Source organism: Ornithorhynchus anatinus, chromosome X1 (assembly GCF_004115215.2).
Source record: "Ornithorhynchus anatinus isolate Pmale09 chromosome X1, mOrnAna1.pri.v4, whole genome shotgun sequence".
NCBI classification, from domain to species: domain Eukaryota; kingdom Metazoa; phylum Chordata; class Mammalia; order Monotremata; family Ornithorhynchidae; genus Ornithorhynchus; species Ornithorhynchus anatinus.
The window spans coordinates 91805098-91829175 of record NC_041749.1 but is presented as its reverse complement, the minus strand read 5'-3'; the positions used below and the strand labels follow the sequence as shown (position 1 = coordinate 91829175).

At 43.6% G+C, this 24078-nt stretch overlaps 1 protein-coding gene across 12 annotated transcripts in view; it reads left to right on the top strand.

Moving 5' to 3' along the window:
* Positions 1–24078, top strand: part of SETD5 (SET domain containing 5) — a 106428-nt gene that overhangs the window by 44436 nt on the left and 37914 nt on the right. For 5 of the 12 annotated variants that reach the window (XM_029050370.2, XM_029050373.2, XM_039910419.1 and 2 more), the window contains exons 3-8: positions 2812–2997; positions 13340–13445; positions 17607–17815; positions 18195–18253; positions 18856–19043; positions 20005–20043. In XM_029050370.2, the coding sequence (XP_028906203.1) occupies positions 2927–2997; positions 13340–13445; positions 17607–17815; positions 18195–18253; positions 18856–19043; positions 20005–20043 (672 nt within the window). In that variant the 5' untranslated portion in view covers positions 2812–2926. Of the gene's footprint in view, positions 1–2811; positions 2998–8913; positions 9128–12856; positions 13050–13339; positions 13446–16598; positions 16655–17606; positions 17816–18194; positions 18254–18855; positions 19044–20004; positions 20044–24078 lie in introns of those variants that run through there. The other 7 variants (XM_029050366.1, XM_029050375.1, XM_029050364.1 and 4 more) reach the window with 5 other exon arrangements.

Here is a 24078-nt window from a genome sequence, read left to right as displayed (position 1 = left end):
ATTTGCTCTGTTCTTTCTCTTATCAGTTAGATTGTTCGACAGATCAAGTAATAATTTTCCAGGCCACACATCTTACCTTTGTGGTGAATGGAAGTATTTATTTGTTTTGGAGGAACATCTTCGTGTATTTCTTAGTTGTCATTTTCAATGATTTAATACATTTGGCAGCTAATTGAGGGCACGTATCCCTGATCTGGTAATTTCCATAAGTCCAGACTTCTTGAATATTTGCTGATTTACTTACTAGCACTTTTCAAAGAAACAGAAGCCTAATTTCTGTATTTGAGTGGTCCAAAATAGTTTTCTTCCTGTATCAAGATTAGTTTTAGAGGACAAATTCTCACCCAGTTTGGTTTGGCAACTTATTTGAGTGGTGGATTGACCTGATAGCTCTAAAGCTCTGTAGTTGACTTTTCAGCTGCCTTTTCGTTTCTCGGCACGCTGAACTAATGCAGCAGATTTGTTTTGAGGTTCCTTTTCTCTAAGTCTTATGAATTATAAAATGTCTTTGATATTGTTTGTCCTGATAAAAAGTATGTATTAAGCACATACCTAGGTGCTGGGGCAGATATGGGCAAACCAGATTGGGTATCACCCCTTTCTGACTCGTGGCTCGTACTCTAAGAATGACAAATTGTCACTTGCAGAACTGTGAGCTTCAAAACATTATTCCACTAACCTTTCGACTGCCCTCCCCCAACTCACATGTTCCCCATTTTTTCCTCAGTCTCTCCAAAAGGCAGGCAGTCCTGTCACCAGCTGATCTTCATCCACTCCCCATTATGTTTTGAGAGTTGTCTGTCAAAAGGTTACTTTTGGGCTCAGTGGAAAGAGTATGGGACTGGGAGTTGCGACCCGAGTTGGAGAAGCAGCGTGGCTCAGTGGAAAGAGCATGGGCTTTGGAGTCAGGGCTCATGAGTTCGAATCCCAGCTCTGCCACTTGTCGGCTGTGTGACTGTGGGCAAGTCACTTAACTTCTCTGTGCCTCAGTTCCCTCATCTGTAAAATGGGGATGAAGACTGTGAGCCCCACGTGGGACAACCTGATTCCCCTATGTCTACCCCAGCGCTTAGAACAGTGCTTGGCACATAGTAAGCGCTTAACAAATACCAACATTATTATTATTATTATTAAGTTTTAGTTCCATTTCTAACACTGGCTTGCTCCGTGACCTTGGGCAAGACACTTATCTTCTCTGGACTTCAATGTCCTCATCTGTGAAATGAGACTCAAACCACTTATCCTTCCCTACCTCTTAAGATTGGGAATCCCTTGTGGGACACAGAATGTTTCCAGTCTGATTATTTTCCACTTACCCCAGTGCTTGGCATATAGCAGGTGCTTAATATATACTCTAATAAAAACTGGAGGTGGACCTCCGTGCCTCCAGCCTGTCTCCTCTCCAGTGCATACTTCACTCTGCTGCCCAAATCATTTGTCTAATACATCATTGTGTACATGTCTCTCCATTCTTCAAAATCCTCCAGTGGTTGCCCAGTCCTCTCCTCTTCAAGCTGAAATCTCTGACCATTGTACTCTTCCAAGTGCTTAGTACAGTGGTTTGCACACAGTAAGTATTCAGTAAATACCATAGATTGATCATGTCCTTCTTGAACTCCTAAAGCCAAATGAATGCTACTTGTCTCTTCATTGGGGAATTAGTCTTATTCTTTATCAGGATATTGCTTAGGGTCCTTTGGTGTATTTTATCCCCAGAGATTTTTGTACTCCCTCTGAGAGTGCAAAGGATTCTCTTTTTTTTCTTGAATTCTTGAAATCTGCTTTGGGCCCCTATAATGTCCCACCCTGCCCCTCCACCCCCTTCCTTAAACCTCTGCTCTTGATTAATTTTGTTCTTCCTGTTCTCGGTCCCGCTAGTTCATGGTTAATGAATCAGTGCATCATTTTCTTGTTCAGTTAGCCTTAGATCTCAGTTGAGTGCTTTTTCATTAGAGTTATCTAATCTTTATGTATCACAAAACTCACCAGTTTGTAACTTAAATATTTCTTTGATTCACATCTGGCCAATACTTGTTACCTGATAATCAATACCAAGTAAATACCTCATCCTCTTTATCCTATTCAGGTTGGGGGTAGGATGGTTGGAAGAGGGGGTATGGGAAAATACATGTTAATAAGAAACAGCTGGCACCAGTCAGAACAAGCAGATTGATGCATGCTAATTAACACTGCTTAATTTGGGAGAAATAATATTGTTGGTTGTTAGTAAAACAGAAATTAATTCTAGCTGAGAGGAGGGTTTGGGTGGACAACAAGGTTGTTGGAAAGGCAGTTTAGCAAAACCTTAGCGTTTAGAGCAGTCAGGCAACCTCTAATTAAAAAACACTTACCAGTGAGTCTCTGGCCTCATACCAGGAATTGGGGCTGATGAGCAGTAGGTTTCAGAGGAACTGTTGATAGCAGAGGAAACTGGAAGGGGCTGGGCTACATAGCAGCCACTCAGACTCTGTCTCGGTGACTGACAAACCTCCCTAGGGAAAACGGAAAAGCGGAAAGGGAGGTCTCCTATTTTGCGAGCAAACGGGCACTGCAGTTCACTTTAACAAACACTTCTGGAGACTCAGCTGAGTACATGGAACTGAACAATTCCCTAAATGCTAAGTTTAAACTGCCCGTAGGACCATCCTCCTAAGCACTTAGGACAGTCCTCCATATCCAGGAGGGCTCCTTTAGATAGCACTGATTGATTGAAAAACCCATGGTTCCTAGAGACGAGCAGTAGAGAACATGGCTCATTGAGCGAGTGGCCAAACTGTTAACAAATGACCATTTCTGTCATCTCCATGACAGGTTTCCTCATGTCCGTGACATGTTGGTTGATGCTCTGCGGCTCACCCCCGCTCTCAGAGTGGTCAGTCTCCATTAAGTGGACCCCTTGATCCCCACCTTCGCCGTGCCGGACGTCATGAGCATTGCAATTCCTCTGGGAGTCACCACACCAGATACATCCTACTCCGATATGGCTGCTGGATCCGAGTAAGTGCTACTCCCCTATTGTGCATGACTGCCGAAATGAGGGGAGTGAGGCTCCCCAGCTCAAAGAGAAACATATTCTCCTGAAGATTTCCCAGCTAAGCTGTAGGGTTTGCTCAACTGAAGCCCCTTTCCTTAAAATGATGAATGAAGTGTGGACCTTTCCTCCCATCCTAAGAAAAAGAGGGGGTAAGGGCAGTCAATCAAAGGTGTGGAGGAAATGACCCTTTGAGAGTGGTGGTTCACCAGGCAGCAAATAATTAACAGACTACATTTGCAAAGGAATGATTACATTCTGATTTGTTTGAATGGTTGGAGATGGCTGAATAAAGTAGTGACTGCCACCTGCCCTCTTTGCAGAGTTAATGATTAATGCATCTGGTTATGGTCAGGCTTTTTTTTTTTTTTTTTGGTCTTTTCCCAGCTACTATCTGATTTATCTTGAGAGCAACCGCGAGCAACATCCTGTGTGTTCAATAAGGCAGACAGGTCTTAATACCACTTCCCCCTCATCTGCAGGGAGAAGGGACTGGTGGGTTCTCTGCATCTTCTGACACCTGTGAAAGAGAGCCTAGTGTCACTTGAATATTCTTATTTTTTAATGTGTAGAACTTTGAAATCCATATGCTCCCCCACCCTTTTGCTAGCTGTGAACTTTTGTTTGAAAGTTCAATTTTATGGAACACTTCAGAAGTCCAATTCTAAAATAGACTGCCCTCCATTTCCCCACCCCGTCCCCAAACTTTGGTGAATGTTGCTGCCTGATGAAAATGAAAACAGGCTATCATTGTGTAATTTACTACATTATAAAGCCCCTGCACTCTTCATTTTACCTCCCCTTGCCACCCACCCCTCCTCAATTGCCCCGGGTTCTCTCTAGCTCACCGATTCCCTTTTTCCATCCCACTGGTACCCAGATCCTGCTTCTTTTACCATGCAGGACTGGCAGCTCCATACCTTTCAAGATAAAGGAGGTATTACCCCATATGCTTTCCTCGTGAAAGCCAGCTCCTTGAACACTGGGCCAAAACAACCGAAGCACATCGCATTCCTGCCCCCAGAGAAAACAGCCTTGAGGTTTCGGGTCCAGTTTGGATCTTTCCCGGTCTGTCCCTGTATTATAGAAGTCCTGAGGTCCAGGGAGAAGCCTATGTTTCTTTCCAGTGGTCAGGGAAGTGAATGGAGCACCATGCCCAATTTCCTATATTTTCCTTTCCCCTCATAGGGGTTCTTCTCCCTCTCCCCAGCATTAAGGAGGCATCTACACCAGAGTTTTTATATATATATATATATATACATATATATATATAATTGCATCCTTCATTTGTATTTCTTCCTAAAAGCAGAGCAAATTTTAATAACATAACAAGACAACTTCATTAATCTGGACTCCACTAATTTGGACAGGGGGTAAGTACCATGTCACTTACCCCCTGCTTCTTCCCATTACCCAAAGGGGGGCAGATTTTAATATAAAATAGGAAACTCTTCCTCCACCCAAAGGTTAATAGAGCCACAGTCATCAGTGACAGGAGACGGTATGGGAGGAGAGAGGAGATGGAGTACTTTTACAAAACCAGCTAGTCTAAAGGCATAGTGCTAAAAAGAAAGGCAAAGAATAAATCCAAAAGTAACACCAGGAAGATAAGGCAAGTGAGCATCCCCCAACGTGGATATGAACACAAATATATCACGCATGGGGAAATACGGTACTGTAGTACAGTACTGTGCTGAAATATTGTAATAGAATTGCAGTTTAGATTTTTCACTAATTCAAATTAGAGTCCCTCCTCTCTAATTGAAATTAGTGAAGCAACCGGTTAACTCATCTTTCCAAAAGCCATCAAAAGAGGGTAACTTGTAGTTGAGGGAGTGTCCCTGTCCCCCTGGAAAAAAAAAATGCCCAAAAAGCCATCTGAGGAGGCTAGAAAGAATAAATGACTTTTGAAATATGACAGCTCTAGAACATAGGAAGCATACATTTCAGTGATGAGGGCTGGATCTCCAGTAGAAGGGCTATGGCTGGTTTCAGCTCTTGGAGAGAGATTACTGAGCAGTAGACAGTTTATCAAATAGTCGCTTACCATGTGCAGAGCACTGCTAAACCTTTGAAAATTAAGGACCAGACCCCTCTTGGACTTAAGTAGCTAGTACAAAAATAAAAACAGAAACCCCCCACAGCATACTGAACTGAATGAGGAAGCTGACCTTCCACACATCATCTTTTCCTACCAGCCTTAAAAATGTATGCGTAAACGTGTTTTTTATTTTATCCTTCTATTACAAAATTAACAGCTTCATCTTGACAACAGACGCACCCCAAACTCTCCCATCCCCCTTTAGGGCCCCACTCAACCTCTCCTCCTGGTCCTCTGCATCATATAGTGTCCAGAGCATGTGTAACTGGCTCCAATGGTAATTTTCCCAGAAAATAATATTCTCGGTGCCTTTCCACCTTCCTTGATTCTGTTTATACCTGCTTGCTCTGTTCCTTTGCTCTTTCCCTTCCATCTGTGTTAACTGGGATCTTCTGATAATACTCTCTGCTAACGTGCTTGCATGTTTTTCATTTTTTCTCTCACACCTCTCACTCTTTCTTTCTCTCTCTCTGTCTCTGTCACCCCAAAATGCTAAAGAAATGGACCCAAAGCATGGAAGTTGCAATATTGGGACTTGAAGCCTGTTCAAAGGCTAGGGCTGGTTTTAGTTTTAAGTAGCAGTTTCTATCTCCATAGAGCTGGCCCAAGTCAGGGTTTTTTCTCACCTCTCTAATAGTTTGGGATATAGGAAGGGAGTGGTGAGAAAACCCTTTTTCAAGTTACTTTTGCATACCAAAGGGAGCTGAAGTTTCTGTGGCTTCTTAGCTGTTTCAGAATCCCCAGAGGTTTGTAAGATAAAATTTCCAATTTAAAGCGGGGTAAACCTTTTCAAATGGTGGACCTCTGGGAGGACATCAACTTCCTCTGTTTGGGTTATTATCTAAAAGGTAGCACAAATATGATATAGGCATTTTAGATTGATCCGTAATACTTCTAGTTCCCTGAAATTCTTTGTTTAGTTTTGAGACATTAGCACTTGAGAGACATCTGTATAGTAGGATCAAAGAGTATTAAACCAATGCAGTCCACATCATGGGGGAGGGGTACGCAGTAATAATGATAATATTCATAATTGCGGTATTTGTTAAGCCCTAAGTGTCCAGCACTGTGGTAAACACTGGGTTAGATGCAATACAGTCAGATCAGATACAGTCCCTGTTTTACATGGGCTCATGATCTAAGAGGGAGGGTGTTATATCCCCACTTTACAGATGAGGAAACTGAGGCCAGAGAAGTGAAGTTACTTGCCCAAGGTCCCACAGCAGGCAAGTGGCAGATCGGGGATTAGAACCCAGGTCCTCTGACTCCCAGGCCTCTGCTCTTTCCAGTAGGCCACGCTGCTTCTCAAGAGGGGCGTTAATTCTTAACTATGACATTACGGCATTTTCATAGTTAAACATGATTTGGAAAATGATGGGAGTCCATAAGCGAGTGTTTGGAATTTGGTGTGGCTTTGTAGATAGTTTCATTAAGAATTTACCATCTCACAAAAATGTTCTCTAGTCTGGCCCTTATAATGATGATGATAATGATAATAACAATAGGAATGATAATAGTAGCAATGATGGAGAAATCATTAAGCACTTGAATCGAGTTTGTAGATAATCAGATCTGACCAGTCCCTGTCCCATATGGGGTTCACAGTTGAAGGAGAAGGGAAAATGGGTATCTTATCTGCATTTTACAGATGTGGATGTAATAATAAAAATAATTTTGGCATTTGTTATGCTTTTCCTATGTGCCAAGCACTGTACTAAGTGCTGCAGTAGATACAAGATCATCAGGTTCCATATGGGACTCACAGTCTAAAGTAGGGAGATCAGGTATTGAATCCCCATTTTGCAGATGAGGGAACTGAGGCACAGAGAAGTAAAGCATTTGCCGAAGGTCACACAGCAGACAAGTGGCGGAGCAGGGATTAAAACCCAGGTCCTCCGACTCCTAGGCCTGTGCTCTTTCCACTAGGCCTTGCAGCTCCTCACCCAAGTCATCTGACTCCCAATCCCGTGACATTTCCACTAGGCCCAACACAATATTGCATCTGGTAATTATGAGGAAATGGCCTGAAGGACCAGTATTGGAGGTAGGGCAGAGCATATTTGTAAAATTTTTATTGACATTGTTATCTGCCCACAAGTCAGATTTCTCAGATTTCCTTTATTTGGGACCCAGATCTCAGCTGCGTGTCTGGTTTAGTGATTAAAAGTAGCCATGTTTCCCCAGTTGAAGGAGACTAAAAACTCCCCACCAGTGTCTTCGAATGTGTTGTTTCACCTGCCCGTCGGCAGTTATTTCAGTTATAGAATCTCTGTTCTACAACTTGGGCTGAAAACCAGGTTGAAAATGGTCGAGAAATTAGAGCTTTCCTGGTGACATGGAAGATATTTTTTCACAGCCTTCCAACTGAATTTGCAAAAAAAGTGGAAAGAATGTTATCTTCAAGGGATGATTTCTTTAGAAGAAGCCTGACCACTGCTTCCTTACAGCAAAATCACATTCTGTCATCCTTTTTAGAAACATCAACTCTCTTTGCTAGAACTCTTTGCTACCCTAGGCGACAAGGATCTAGTTCATAGGACATAGGTTGCAGCGCATTCATTATTACCTCAAATGAGTCTACTTTTTATGGTGAAAACCACCTCCTCTAATCTATTTTCTATGTAAAATACACTGAAAACATTACAGGAACACATTGTGGAGTCTGTTATTGGCCAGTTTATCTGAAGTTCCAAACAGCATGATGAATGATTTAATAGTGATCTTTATTAAACTCCAAGTGAGTTCAATAGAAGATCATATCTAATGCCTAAAGTGAATGAAAGACATAGTTGCCCCTCTCCTGGAGTTTAGAGGCTGTCAGGTAATAGATGTAGACTCATGCAAAAGACACACGTTTCAAATAAAGTGGCGATTCAGTGATTATTTAAGAAAGTCTTTTTGGCTTTGAGCACTGCCAGAGCATAGGATTTCCAATACGGGCATTCCCCAGGTTACAGCCACCCCACATGTATATATCCAGCCCGGGATTATGGTCCGTATTTATTGTTCACTGCCTCACCCACCCCATTATCCCAACCTCTATTGTTTGATGCCCTATCCCACACAAAAGCCCGGCTGGCTGGCCGAGCGTTTCAGGTAAGTACATCCCCCCGCCCCCACCTCCTTCCCGCTTGGGCTGAAGTTAAGCCGTCAACAATGACTGGAGCTTGGAGGAAGCTCACATTTTCAAGGTGTAGAAGAGACCCTTGAGCAAACAACCCAAAGATGCCGTTGACCTGGAATGGACGGTGCCCGTGGCGATGAGTGAATTGCGTCTCATTCAGAGGAGTCGTCCAGTGAGGACCTCATCAGACCTGGACAAGCCAAATGTATCATTGCTAGATGCTAGAACAGATGAAGAGGAAGCGATTGTCTCTCCACCCACAGCTACGGTTTGGGAATTAAATGGATGCATTTATTAAAAGGATGGAAGAGAAGGACCCTAATGGAGGGAGGAGTTCACAGGCTCAGGAGGAGTTTGTCAACTACAAGGTATACTTTAGGAAGAAAAGAAGAAAGAGGACTATTGCTCGGCCTAAGTCGGACAAATTCTTGGTTCAAGCTGACCACCCTCACAGTCAGATGAACATAGCTTCAACTTCTGCAGGCTCTTGCAAAGACTCATAATTATCTTACAACTCCTTATTTAGTTAATGTTATGATGTTATGCTTTGGATTACTTTAACAAAGATTAAGCAATAGTTCAGTGATGTTTTTCGTTACAGTATATATATATTTCTATATATATAGCATGTAAAGGAATTTCATATTATTTTTCCAGAGGTTCTGGAACGGATCCTAATTTATAACATGTAAGTCCATGGGAAAACGTACCCCATGATACCACATTTACGAGGCACATGACCCCCTCCGTATCATGGGGTATGCCTGTATTCTTTAAACCTTGGAGCCACAACGGCAGGACATGAACCTGAGGATGCGCCTCCTGAAGCCACCAGGATAGGAGAGGTTGGGAAGCATGAGTTCCCTCGTAGGTGAGCATCTCTGACCTTAGAAAGTGGCTTCTCTTTATGCAGGTTCAATGTGATGGTGTTCAGAGACTGAAGTGGAGGAGGGTGGGCTCTTAACTCAAACAAACCACCATGTTGACTGGGCCTGAGAGTTGCCTGTAGGAAATGGTAAGCAAGGTCTGGCCCCACCACCCAAAAACATCCAGTCTGTTCTTAAAAAATAGGTTTGCCACGAGGCCCTTGGTTTGTTGAGAGGAATATTCTGGGAAAGATCCACTGGGATGGCGGTTGGTCAGAATGTTTAGCTACTCCTGTTGACTGCCTACCTGGACAATGAAGCGGTTCATCCCCATCCCCCCCAGCCCAGTCAACATTCGTATTTAACAAGTGCTGCCATAATTGTCGTCATCCACCAATATTTAGAAAGCACAGGTGCTATCCTAAGCTCTATGTGCACTGTGCTAGTGGGCATTATAAGCCTGGTGGGAAACTTGCAAAGCACCAGTCCGTAGGTCCCGTTGGTTTATTTTCATTTATTTTTGTCCCCAGATTTGTTCTTGAAAGGAACATGTTTCTCTTTTCCCAGTTTGTACTGCCTATCTCCAGGAACTGATAAGATCTATATTAGCTCAAGTCCCTCTCCACAGTCATCCCTTGCTTAGGTAGTTGTCCGTGATTAAATTGTGGATGGTAATAAGTTTTAGTTAGTGACCTGTTGAGGGCCTCGACAGAGAGCCTCAGCCAATATACTGTAATCTTGGGCTGAGAAGTCAAATGAGCCTAGTAGGAAGTGCATCAATGGTGTTTCAGTATTTATTGTCTTTACCGGGCACCATCTGTGTGCCGAGCCCTATACTAGGACTTTGAGGAACGTTCAAAGGAAGTGCAAAAGGTCTTGGTGGTGGTGGTGGGCGGGTCCTAGACCATGCTGTAATACAACTTTTCAAACCTTGCCTTTTTTCTTTTATGGTATTTGTTAAGCTCTTACTATGTGCCAGGCACTGTTCTAAGCCCTGGGGTAGATACAAAATAATCAGGGTGGACACAGTCCATGTCCCATATAAGGCTCACACTCTTAATCCCCATTTTTACAGATGAGGTAACTGAGGCACAGAGAAGTGAAGTGACATGCCCAAAGGCACACAGCAGACGAGTGGCGGAGCCGGAATTGGAACCCAGGTCCTTCTGACTCCAAGGCCCGTACTCTATACATTAGGCATACTGCTTCTCATCAAGGTGGAGATGTAAACCTCAGCCCTCTTGTCAGCTCTCCCAATCTACAGCCTCCATTAGTAGTGTAGCTTAATCATCTAAGGTAATTGAAAGGAATTTTGAGAAGCTGTGTCTTCAGACTGCAATATCTGAGTTAGGAACTCTTATCATGGATTGGGGAGGGGGAGGGTTGGGGAGATGCAGAACCAGTATGCTGATAAAGGAGGAGAGGAGGGAGAGAACCAGAGTGACACATTGGGGCCCATTATCTCCTCACTGGTGAGAGAGGGAGAGGAAGGAGGGAAGAAAGGGAGCTTAACTGAAGGACTGAGGCTAACACGTAGTTAGAGGGCATTTTCCTCCAATGCCAGAGATGCAGTCATGGCCCAAGAAGGCTACAATAGTTCTTTTTTGCAGCCAGGATTAGACTGGTAGTTGAGTCTTCCAGAGTGAGGACCCCATGATGTTTTCTATGACCTCTGGCTTCCTGAACTGCCTCTATACGTTTCTTGCTGTTGCCATTTTCAACCCTCCCTTCTGTAAGTCTCGGTGCCTGATAATTCTCATTTTTCACCTGGGAATCAAAAAATAAAATTTGGCACTTCAGAATACCTGTGCTTGTGTCCATATTAGCCAGCAACATTTTTTGTAAAGAGGCTTTTTTTTTTTTGGATCATCTGTCCAAAATAGAAATGAAATTCCATCTAATTGCTTTTAGTGCTTGTGTTTGCCTTAGTCCTAACTTGTTCACCGTATCTGCTATTCAGTTATTAACCCAACTTATATCTTGGGATATCTGTTAACTGATTGCCTCTGTGAATAATATTTAATTTTTTTTCCACAAAGAGTCCCCTAATTTTTTGTGTGGGCTTCTAGTTCCCTCTTGCAAACACTTTCATTAACAGAGACTCTTCTATTTCTAACATTCCTCTGCCCCCAGAAATTGCACTTTTGTTTTTATTAGTGAAGTGTACCCACTTGAGTCTACATATTCCTTCATTTTCATTCCATCCATCCCTATTTTATACTATTTTCCTGTATGGAATTGCAAACCTTCCTTCACTGTCAGCAGCTTGCTTCACCTGTGCCATCTTTTGTAATTATTTTGAACTGCGGTATATTTTATGGCTGCAAGTAGGGAAAAAAGTCTATAGCATCACTTTAAATCAGAGCATGCAGTTTACACTTCTAAAATTGAACAGTTCTGACTGAAGCGGAGTTATCTCAGCTTCATTGAGTCCAATTTGTAAGTTTTAATACCATTTCCCTGTCACCTAGTATTACTGCATTGATAAACTCATATACAACAGCAACACTGTCACCTGATTCTGTAGCTACACAAAAATGACATTTATTCTTTCCAAAAGCCATTTTCCAAATTTGGAGAATTTTAGCAAAGTCATAAGTAAGTCAAACAGTTGTATTTATTGAGTGCTTACTGTAGGCAGAGCACTGTACTAAGTGCTTTGAAGAGGACAGTGTAACAGAGTTGATGGACACGATCCCAGCCCACAACGAACTTACATTCTAGAAGGAGAGACAGACATTAATGTAAATAAATAAAATATGGCTATTTTTATAAGTTCTGTGGGGCTGAAGATCAGGTGAGTAAAAAGGTGGAAATCCTGTCTTTGGCCTTTGCCATTGCTGTTTTGCCACCTGTTCCTTCCCCCAACAAATTAGTGCATAAAAATGAGGATATCACCTTTGTTTATAATCTAAGATTTTAAATGACATTTTTTTTCCTCTACCATATTTATACCTGGCATATAATCTAGGTAGAAATTCTTGGAATAAAAACTACTTTGGTGTTGGTGAGTCACTAAGAGTAATAAAAATAATGACGGTATTTATTAAACACTTTCTTTGTGCCAAGCATTGAGCTAATTGCTGGGTCAGATACTAGGTAATCAGATCAGACACAGTCCCTGGCCCACGTGGGGCTCACAGTCAGAAAAGGAAGATGAACAGTTGTTATGTTCCCATTTTATGAACTGAGGCCCAGAGAGTTTAAGGGACTTGGCCAAGGTCACACGGCAGGCAGTAGCAGAGTTGGGACTAGAAGCTGGTCTCCTGACTCCTTGTCCTGTGCTTGTTCCACTAGGCCACACCGTTCTCCTCTAGGGGTGCTCTTTCTGTTGAACTAGCATTAGCTCAGAACCCCTATAAGATCTGAGGAACTTTTAGAAGCCCCGCCTGTCCAGTAAAAAATAAAATAAAAACTATCCCGTAGAGGTTCTGACCATCCTTGGTTGTTAAAGTTTTCAGCAAATCCTCTCTAAGGAGAGGATGATCCCCTGTGCCCTTGGCCAAATTGGGTATCTACCCTGGGTTTCCCTAAAAATGCAGTAGAGTTTTCAGTAGCACGGGTCTGAAGCATTGCCAGGCAGCTATTAAACAGTTCTCCCACAAGACAGTTGCACGTCATTGGTGGATGAAAATGGTTGCTGTAAGTATTTTTTGAGAGGTTTTTGGGGATACTTCAAGATAAGAGGTAATCAAAATATAAGATGCCATTGTTTTTACCTGTACTTTCTTCAGGGTATCCTGTCTTGGTAGTGAATGGAAGAGGGCCTGGCCCCTGGGGCAGTGCAGAAGGCACTTTCATCATCTCACTCACTGCAAATGTCATGTGAGATTTCATGGAAGTATTAAGAGATCCAATTAAGAAGAATAGTTTTGGGTGTAAACCAGCCGAGAGTGACTTCTCTGGGGGAAACTCCCCCTTCAGCTGGTACGTTTGTGTTTGTCATTAGGGACACCTTGTATCCCAGGTGCCTGCCTTCAGACATCTGCCTGTACTGGCTTCATGTCACACCCGTCATAGTTAATAACACCCCCCCCCCCACTGTTATTTATAGGCTTGGTAATGTTAGTCAGATGACTTTGTTTCATTAAGTTCTTTCTCCTATCTAGGGGTTGGTGGTTGTGGAAAGAGGAGGGTTTAGAATGGGAAGTGGAACGTTAGCAGAAGAGGAGGATTAGTTACTATACTATCATGCCTTGCTTTTGGCTTTCCTGCAGCCCAGAATCTGTGGAAGCTAGTCCAGCTGTTAGTGAGAAGAACGTGTATTCCACTCACAGCTATGGGACCGCCCAGAGGCTTGGGTACCGAGGACTGCCTTATGCTGTGAGTATGCTTCTGTTCATCTTCAGATTTCTATAGGCGCAGACTGCCAAAAGCTTTACCTACTGAATTCCAATTACGGGCCATCCCAGAATCTTCTCTCCTTTCTTTGCCACATTGGCTAAGACGAAGTTGTCCCTGTGGCCATTAGGCACCTCCCAGGCTCCCATTTGTTCTCATTTGTTCTCCTCATTTTTATGCCCTCATTGTCCAAGACATTTGGTAATTCACTTTGCTTCCATTCACTATCTTCATTAATGATCAGCACAGAGGATCTGAGAGCATGCTCATCCAAGTGGCAGGTGATACTAGATAGGGTGGGATTACTACCGCTTCCAGAAAAATTCAGAGTGACCTAGGCGAGCGGGTAAAATGGATGAAACTCAATAGGGGACAATTGTAAGGTAGTGCGCTTGGTTTCAAAAAAACAAACACAACAAAACACACAAATAGCAGGTGGGAAAAGACTGGCTGGGATGCACATATAGCAGGAAAACATTGGGGGAGTCAATCGCTGGTATTTATTGTTCGTTTGCTGTGTACAGAGTACTGTATTAAGTGCTTGGGAGAGTATAATTTGAAAAAAATGGTAGACACATTCCCTGTCCACAAACTGATTAGGAGTTAGCAAGGAAGGGCTGTTTGTTTTAACAGCCTACGCAGTACTGGGATTATCAACTGGGCTTTGATGTGCAGGGCTCGGACAATAATCCTTCCACTCTACTCTGTGTTGGCTAGACCCGTCTTAGAATGCACCCAGTTCTTCTGTGATGTGAGGGTTGCATTCTTGCTAAAAACAAAAAAAGCCATTAAGAGCCTTGTACAGTAGTACTCTCCCGTCGTACCCTGCCAGGCTTGTGTTGTTAGGTGAACCTTCCCAACTCCTGCTTGCTTCCAGTTGCTTTTTAGGTTGGATGCCCAGTTTCTTGCACTGGGATCCTAGTACCCATGGCAATTTAAAGGCAAGGTAGGGACTTTCTGGGGGCTTTGCACTAGTGCACCGTGAGATTGCCTGGGTAGTGTGCCGCCAGCATCCCTTGGCACTTAGATTTGAAACCCTCAGGAGGCACGGAAAGCATCTGAAATTGTTGACTGGTTAGTTCTTCACCTCAAGGACTGGCAGCTGAGATTTGGGGGAATGCCAAGTGCCTACTCTCCCTGTGATGGCGAGTCTTTGAAAATATGCCCCCCACACACAGAGTGCTCAGTCACACTCTTGGCTTATAATTGAGTAATTCGTATTTTTTAACTTAGTTCGGGATTCCAGTTGATCAATCAGTAATATTGAATGCCTCGTGTCAGCATCATACTAAGCACTTTGGAGAATACAATAGAAATGAAAGACATGACCCCTGCCCTTGAGCTTACGGTCTATCAGGAGAGACAGACACAAACTAATTTACAGATAGAAAAAGGGAATAGAGAAACAGGCATGTAGATAAGTGCTTAACTAATAGAGTGCGTCAGTCACTGTGTACGGGAGTGCTGCAGGTAGGCGTGAGTATTGAAGTGCGTAGTTGGCACAGAAGGACTGAAGTGGTAGTCAGGGAGATATGACCTGGGGAGAAGAAAAATTAATTAAAAAGTAATGTCGATCTCAACAGCAGTGGGAGTTGTACAATAGATAAACTAGGTCCAGGAATAATGTTGCCTATCTCTGATCTCGAGGGTGTCCTTAACGTACACTTGGGGGTCACCGCCCCTCTGAATCCCACCACTCTATTTCCCTCAGCTGCTTCTCGGCAGGCACGGTCTCCCCTGGGCTTTCTCTGGTAGTTAACCCTGCTGCCCCTCAGGCTCAGTAAACACCAGCTCCCACGCCTAACAGGGATTCTCCTCTCCTCATGGCTCTGAGGTTTCCTTCCTCTTTTCCTAGCCTGCTCTTTTTTTTCTGGGGGGTGGGGAGGGGAGATGACAATAGTATTTGTTAAGTACTTATTCTGTGCCAGGCACCGTACTGAGCACTGGGGTAGATACAAGTTAATCAGGTTGGACACGGTCCTTATCTCACATGGGGCTCACAGTCTAAGTCCTTGCCTAAATCCTTATATTTATGTTTTTCTTTTTATTATTTTTTAAATTTGTCATCACAACAGGTTGTAGTATAACACTGCTCCGGCCTTTCGGCAGCAAAAGTTGTCCTGCACTCATCCAGGGGAAAGGTTGCACCTGATCCCAGTCCTGCCCTGCTGTCTCTTGCTGGCCACCACCTCCTACACTCTCCCCCAAATGGCCTGTTGTCCACCACAATCAATTCATCTATCAGTGGTGCTTATTGAGCACGTACTGTGGTCACAGCAGTGTTCTAAACACTTGGGAAAATACAGTACAATAGAATAGAATAGAGCACAATAGATGCAATTTTCTCCCTCCCCCCTCCCCCCCCCCCCCCCCCCCCCCCCCCCCCCCCCCCCCCGGCCCCAGGAGCTTACACCATTCACCACCTCTATAACCCCACATGCCCACTCACTGACCCAATTAAAGGATTTTTTAATTAATTTCTTTGATCTGAGGCTCTTGGCCATATTGTACTTTTTGGTTGGTTTGTGGCTCTTCAGTTCATGAGGCTTGGCTGCCCCTATCCCATGCAAAAGAGCTTTCCCTTTTTCTGTTCTAAACAAATCTGAGCCCCAACCCCACACCTTTCTATGTGTGAGGTTAGCATTGCTTGGACCATCACAGTTCCCTAAAACGGTTTCGCCTAAATGCATAGTGAAAACAGTTTCTGGCCAAACTATGTTTTATTGATCTTTGGTTTTTACAATTTAAAAAGATGGAGGAGCAACTGGAGAGGCAACTAGAGTGAAAATATTAAATGGAGGGAAAGTAAGTTTTAGAAAGAAGCGTCCGAAAGGAATTGGGATTTGTTAGCCTGTTAAAGAGAAAGTGAGGGGAGGGATTGTAGGAGCCATGTGAGGATAGCTTTGCCTGGAGACTAGAAGACGATTTCTAGAACTTTCCTGACAAGACTCTTCATTATTGGTTACCCCCTCCTGAAGAGACGATTGGTCTACGCTGGCGCCATGTGCTCTGATTGGTCTGCTCCTTCTAGGGAATGGCCAATCACTGAGGAGGATTGGGCAAAGGGTGGGAGTGGGCCGGAGTGGGGGAGGGGGGCCAGCTAGGCGGGAAAGAAACACCCTCAGCCATTTTTGAGATAATTTGTGATGATGGATTCACCACCCACCACTAAATCTAAATGTGAAACTAAGGTAAGGACCCAAGGAGCTGGCTCAAAAAGCTGTTATTTCTTTATATTTCAGCAAGGAAAATTGCTAGGAAAAACTGGATGTGGTAGACCACAGAGCACTTGTTGTAGGGAACCTCCCAGGTTTGTGAGGAGATTAACTCTGAGGAAAATGTTTTTGCTTTAAGGAGATTCAGCCTAAAATTAGGCTTTGTTTTTAACAGTTAAGTAATTAATGAAGTATCATTAAGGTGTTTTATTTAAAATAGCTTGGTTTTCTTGCGTGGCCAAGAGTGAATAGGTGCACATTGAAGGGAGGCATCCTACAGTGGCTTGCTTGGAAGAGTGAAGGAATAGCTTCTCCAAACTCCAGTGGTCTCCCTCAGGAACCGGAGCCCCTCCACCCCATTTAGGGTGCTAAGTCTGGACCACATTTGCTGCTGGAAGTGAACAATACACGGGAGTGACTAAAATGTGTATGAAAGATTTTATGGGGAGAATGCTGGAGTTATTTTCCATGTCCACTGAAGGTGGAACAAGAAGTGGACTTCAATTTAAATGGGAGCTACTTTGGTCAGAAGAAAGAACCTCTGACAGTGATAAAACCATTCCAAGCGCTTAGTACAGTGCTCTGCACATAGTAAGCACTCAATAAATACTATTGAATGAATGAATAAAGCCCTGGAACAGGCTGACAAAAGAGGTAATGAAATCTCCATCCCTGGAGATATTTAAGGTCTTTAAGAGATAGGCAACCATCTCTCCTGCACGGTTTAATTATTGGTATGTCATGAAGAAGGGGAAGATCATATTTCACGGTCCCGCCCAGATGTCAAATTTCACAATACTGTGATTCCTGATTTTGACAACAGTTTGAAGGGTTATTAATTGCCCTTGATTTTTATGTGTACTAAGCTCTTTGAGGGAAGGAGGAACCAGTGAGTTAAACACTATTGATTCCAAAACTCTATTTTCAGGACCATAATTATGGAGCCCCTCCTCCTCCGACTCCCCCTGCTTCTCCTCCTGTTCAGACCATCATCCCCAATGCGGAGCTGAATGGCCTGCACTTGCCAGATGAGGAAAACTCTGGGGACAGTGAGACCTCAGGGGGCGACTCCATTCCCAACTGGTGTCACTGTGGTCTCTCTCAGGATGGTTTCTTCCTTAAATGTGATAAGTGCAGGTAGGTCCATATTCAGCCTTATGCTAATGAGTTGTTCTCTCCTTAGACTCTGGTAAATAGTCTGAATAATAGATCCAAGTTGTTCAGGCTGCAACTCTTAGATGTTTCTGTTATTTGTAAGTCTTAGATTGTTCATCACAATTAGATTTATTCTATCATAATAGACTGACACTTAATGACTGGTGTGTCTCCGGCCTGGTGAGAATTGTTGATGGCAAAAACTTGAAAGATTAGAGTAAGAACATTGAATTGGATGTGCAGTTTGGTGTCCTGCTGATATTTAGGTCATAGGAGGATAGAAGTCGCATGTGGGTGTGGATGTGGGTGCGGGCTTGTGCGTGTGTGTGGTCACTACTTCAAGTTTCTTTTTCCTTTTTAGGGGAATGAACAGTGGGAACGTGATTAGATTGCAGCGCAGGAAGCAGGACAATGAGTCCGGTGAGTGAGTGAGAGAGAGATGAAATGTGATGCATACTTTTGACTGTATTTTATGGCATAAAATCCATCTCAGAATTACTCCTAAAATTGCTTAATGGTCCCTGATATTAAGTTTTGAGAGTTAAATCTTGTCAGGAGGTGACCAACTTGTTTTCCTGTAAGATCCCTCATGGCTCTCTTCCTCCCTCCCCCCCCCCCCCCAAAAATCCTTTATGAATCAAATGTGCTCATTACTGCAGCATGGAGATTTTCCATTTTAGAGTTGGGAGTTTTTCCCTGAGCCATGATAAGCAAGTTCCCTTTCTGTGCTGGAGAGAAGGAGGAAACACATGCCCAATGTAAAACAAGGTCCACATTCTTGATATTGATAATGTAAAGAGGAAGGCAGCTTTCTTATGGGGAAGATGTGAAATTGTGCTTAAGACAGGAGGTTGTCAAGTATCAGTTGACCGGTGTACTATGATTGAACCTATCTTCAGGAGAGGGAAATGGACAAGAAGCAAGTTCATCATGATGGGAAAGGGGAAAGTCTAAAAGGATAAGTGTTTGAGGAATATTTAGGAGTATTGGTTCAGTATGATGTTAAATGATTTTCTTTTTAGGTGGGGACAGTAGTGCAACTGAAAGCTGGGATGAGGAGCTGTCCCCCTCCACAGTATTGTATACAGCAACTCAGCACACACCTACAAGTATCACCCTAACGGTTAACCGGGTGAGAAGAACCAAGACCAAGAAGAGGAAGAAGAGTCCAGCAAAAGCTCGTGCTGCGCCTAAGACCAAAAAAATCAAGGTGTGGAAAGGCCATCTGAGGAGCCAGTCCTGAAGAGCTAGTCCTGAAGTAGCTTAGATAATAGTCTTAAAATAGTCCTTGGAACCAGTTGATCCTACCTTTTCCCCCCAATCAGAAAATTTCCCTTGGTTTCACCATTGAACCAGCTCATGCAAACAGCTCTAATTATTCCTGTTCATTCTCTACTCTTCACAGAAACCTCAGTGCTATGAGTAACTTGCTTTCTCCTCCAACATCTCCCCCAACCTAGGGAGATTAGTTTGTGTCTCTAATAATAATAATGTTAAGCACTTACTGTGTGCCAGGCACTGTAGTAAGCTCTGGGGTAGATACAGGAAAATCTTTCTTGCATTGAGAAGACATTCAATTTCAATCATCATGTAGTAAATTTGGAATGGCCAATCTGGGGCTCTGAAGTCACATGGAACTATCTAGGGATAGTATATCCTTAAGCATGTTTTGTCACTGTTCAGATTTCTGCCAATCTGATCTCCACAGTGTCATTATTATTATTGTTATTATTATTAATCAATAAATTAATGATAAGCATAATTGTAGTATTTGTTAAGGGCTTACTATGTGCCAAGCACTATACTAAGCAGTGGGGTAGATACAAGGTAATCAGGCTCCACATACAACTCAGAATCTAAGTAGGAGGGAGAATGGGTATTGAATCCCCATTTGCAGGTGAGGGAATTGAGGGACCGAGATGCGAAGTGACTTGCCCATGGTCACATAGCAGAGAAGTGGTGGAGCCGGGATTAGAAGCCAGGTCCTCTGTTGCCCGGGGTCTTTCCACTAGACTGTGTTACCCTTGCAACAGCACTGAGCCCCTAAAGAAAATGAAATAGATTGGGGGAGTCTGCCTACATTTCAGTCTTAGTCTCTGGATTACTTGAAAGAGTAATGTATCGCTGTTCTCGAGACTGAATTTTATTTTGCTGTGCCTTCTTTGAAACAGGCATTTCGAGAGGGATCACGGAAGTCGTTGCGGATGAAGGTAATGCAACTCTCCTGATTCTGTAGTATCTCATTCAGTCTGCTCAGTATCTTATTCCGTCTTCTTCCCACTATGGTTGATGGGTGGCTCTGATGATGGAGTCTCCTCTCAGAAACAGCAGATGAACCTCAGCCCTGAGACTTCAGGACTGAGAACCTGCTTGGAGGAATGAATCCCAATGCAAGTGGTTGTCACAGCACCATTCCACACTCTCTCATCCCTTTCCGTCATATTTCCACTGGGACACAGAGTGCACCAAGCGAGTAGGTGGGGGCAGGGGGTAGGGGTGGGCAGCACTTTGCTGAGCGGATCTAAGAAACTGTGTCTGAGGGGAAATCATCTCATTTTTGCTACATTTTTAACGATCAGGATCCACCCTGACCCGTGCTGCACATTAACATTTTAACATTTTCTTGGTCACTCTTGGTCCTTAACATTGATATTTTCTTGGTCATCCCCAAGAGGTTTTCCCTTTTGTTGTTTGGGAACTCCAGTTTCACGTCCATTCATTCATTTATTCAATAGTATTTATTAAGCGCTTACTATGTGCAGAGCACTGTACTAAGCGCTTGGAATGAACAAGTCGGCAACAGATAGAGACAGTCCCTGCCGTTTGTCGGGCTTACGGTCTAATCGGGGGAGGCAGACAGACAAGAACAATGGCAATAAATAGAGTCAAGGGGAAGAACATCTCGTAAAAACAATGGCAACTAAATAGAATCAAGGCGATGTACATTTCATTAACAAAATAAATAGGGTATGAAAATATATACAGTTGAGCAGACGAGTACAGTGCTGAGCGGATGGCAAGGGAGAGGGGGAGGAGCAGAGGGAAATGAGGGGAAAAGAGGGTTTAGCTGCGGAGAGGTGAAGGGGGGGTAGTAGAGGGAGAAGGGGAGCTCAGTCTGGGAAGGCCTCTTGGAGGAGGTGAGTCAAGGATGACACCGAGATTGCGGGCCTGAGAGACGGGAAGGATGGTCGTGCCATCCACGGTGATAGAGAAGTCTGGGAGAGGACCGGGTTTGGGAGGGAAGATGAGGAGCTCAGTCTTGCTCATGTTGAGTTTTAGGTGGCAGGCAGACATCCAGGTGGAGACGTCCTGGAGGCAGGAGGAGATGCGAGCCTGAAGGGAGGGGGAGAGGACGGGCGGAGATGTAGATCTGCGTAGAGATGGTAGTCAAAGCCGTGAGAGCGAATGAGCTCACCGAGGGAGTAAGTGTAAATGGAGAACAGAAGAGGGCCAAGAACTGACCCTTGAGGAACTCCAACAGTTAAAGGATGGGAGGGGGAGGAGGCTCCAGCGAAGGAGACCGAGAATGACCGGCCAGAGAGATAAGAGGAGAACCAGGAGAGGAAGGAGTCCGTGAAGCCAAGGTGAGATAAGATATGGAGGAGGAGGGGATGGTCGACAGTGTCAAAGGCAGCAGGGAGGTCAAGGAGGATTAGAATGGAGTAGGAGCCATTGGATTTGGCAAGAAGGAGGTCATGGGTGACCTTAGAGAGAGCAGTCCAAAGTCCAAACGTCCAAAGACTTGGGGTTTCATAAATTGAGTTTTCCTTCACTTTTCGAAGTGACTTCCACCATATTGATGTTTGCTCTCATTCATTCATTCATTCAATAGTATTTATTGAGCGCTTACTATGTGCACAACACTGTACTAAGCACTTGGAATGTACAATTCCGCAACAGATAGAGACACTCCCTGCCCAATGACGGGCTCACAGTCTAAACGAGGGAGACAGACAGCAAAGCAAAACAGAACAAAGCAAAACAAGACATCATCAAGATAAATAAAATCAAGGGGATGTACACCTCATTAACCAAATAAATAGGGTAATAAACATTGCCATAGACCTTGGCCCAAGAGCAAATGTTTCCCAGTGTGATGATGCAATAGGTCTTGGTTTGCCAGCATCAAGTGAAGTTTAGAGAAGCAGCGTGGCTCAGTGGAAAGAGCATGGACTTGGGAGTCAGAGTTCATGGGTTCAAATTCCGGCTCGGCCACTCGTCAGCTGTGTGACTTTGGGCAAGTCACTTGACTCCTCATCTGTAAAATGGGGATTAAGACTGTGAGCCCCACGTGGGACAACTTGATTACCCTGTGTCTACCCCAGCACTTAGAACAGTGCTCGGCACATAGTAAGCGCTTAACAAATACCAACATTGTTTAATCTCCAGTTGAAAGGGTGAATATGATGGGTAGGAAAGCTCTCTTGGCATGGATTAACCTTATTTCATTTTAATGCTACTTTTGTAATAATTCTGTAATTTCTGATTTTTGACGGATTGGTTCCTGGTCAATCTTTTATAACAAATAAATACTGAGAGCCACAGGTAAGAATGTATAGAGAATTTGTGCAATGGGAGCTTTGAAAATTTTCCCAGTGATGGAATCCTTTTATTCTTAATTCATCGTAAGAGAAAATGAGGATGTTCCAGCTGTTGAGACATTTACATTGGTCTGAGGCATATGGTTTGATTGACCCTGCATTAATCTAGATTTTACCTGACCTGGACATATCTGCAATAAAAATTAAAGCTTGATGAACTTGCCAGGTGGAAGAAGGCTTATTGGTCCTGGTCATCATGCTGGGTTTTCGGAGCCATTCACAAGTTAAAAATCATCCAAGTAGAGTTCAACTTCAGACCCAGAAGAATATCTCCCTAGGTTTGAAAGGGGAATAAAGGACACTTGATAGTTAACTATAATAATAATAATGATAATAATGATATTTGTTAAGCACTTACTATGTATGTAAGGCACTGTATGAAATTGTGTTGGACACAATCCCTGTCCCATGTGGGGCTCACAGTCTCAATCCCCATTTTACAGATGAGGGAACTAAAGCCCAGAGAAGTGAAGTGACCTCTCCAAGGTCACACAGAAAAGTGGCGGAGCTGGGAATCTAATCCATTGCCATGCCTAAGCACCAACTAAAATACCGACTAGTTACTTTCAGGCTAAATAGTTACTAGTTACTAGGCTAAATAGTTATTTTCAGGAGGAGTTTGAGTTAGAGGAGGAGAGGGGTTTGAGAGTTGGGGGAAGAGGAAGAATTAGAGGGAGAGAGGGTATTTCATTTTGGAGGAGTAGCATGGCCCAGTGGAAAGAGCACGGGCCTGGATGTCAGAGGACCTGGCTTATCCCAGCTCTGCCGCTTGCCTGTTGTGTGACCTTGAGCAAGTCACTTCATTTCTGGGCCTCCGTTTCCTCATCTGTAAAATGGGCATTCAGTGCCCATTCTCCCTCCTGCTTAGACTGTGAACCCCACATGGGACAGGGGACAGCATCTGGCCTGATTAACTCGTACCTGCCCTGGTGCTTAGATCAGTGCTTGGCACATAGCACTTAACAAATACCATAAGAAGTATAGTAATAATGGTTAAAAAATCTGTTAAATGTAGGAGCAGTTGTCTGTTTCTCAATGTCAACTTTACCTCTCCTTTTTCTGAAGTATCAGCAGCTTAATTTTATTTAAATGGCCCATATTAAGGAAGAATGCCAGGTAAAAATCAATATTTTATACTTTTACAAACCAAAGATAGACATGCATACTAACAGTGGTGGTTCGGCATAAAATCCCTAGGAATGCAAACATTAGATGCCACTGTAGTCGACACAACCTAAATCTCAGTGACAACCCCAACTTGCTAGACAGCTGCGGTCCCCAGATCTGTTTTTCCAGCAGAAATACAGTCAAGAGTCATTCTGAGCGAAAAGCAAGTATTGAGTCTTGGGGTAATTTTGTGAAGACTCCAAAGTTGGTGAGTCTCTCCAAAATAATTTCAACAGGGCAAAATGATTAAAGAAAGTATGGGACCTTTTATTTTGAGTTTTAGGATGTAAAAACAGGTCGGGGGCAGGGGGGCAAGGGGCCATGAAGGACTAAGATCCAGGGGGGCCTGGGGTCCCCTGAAAGGAGTGGGTAGGTAGTGGTCTGCTGGGTTTCCTTGGAGTCAGCTGACTGGTGTGCCATATCAGTTGAGGGATGGGAGAAATTTCTGAGTGAAGGTTCTATTCCTTAATGTACCCT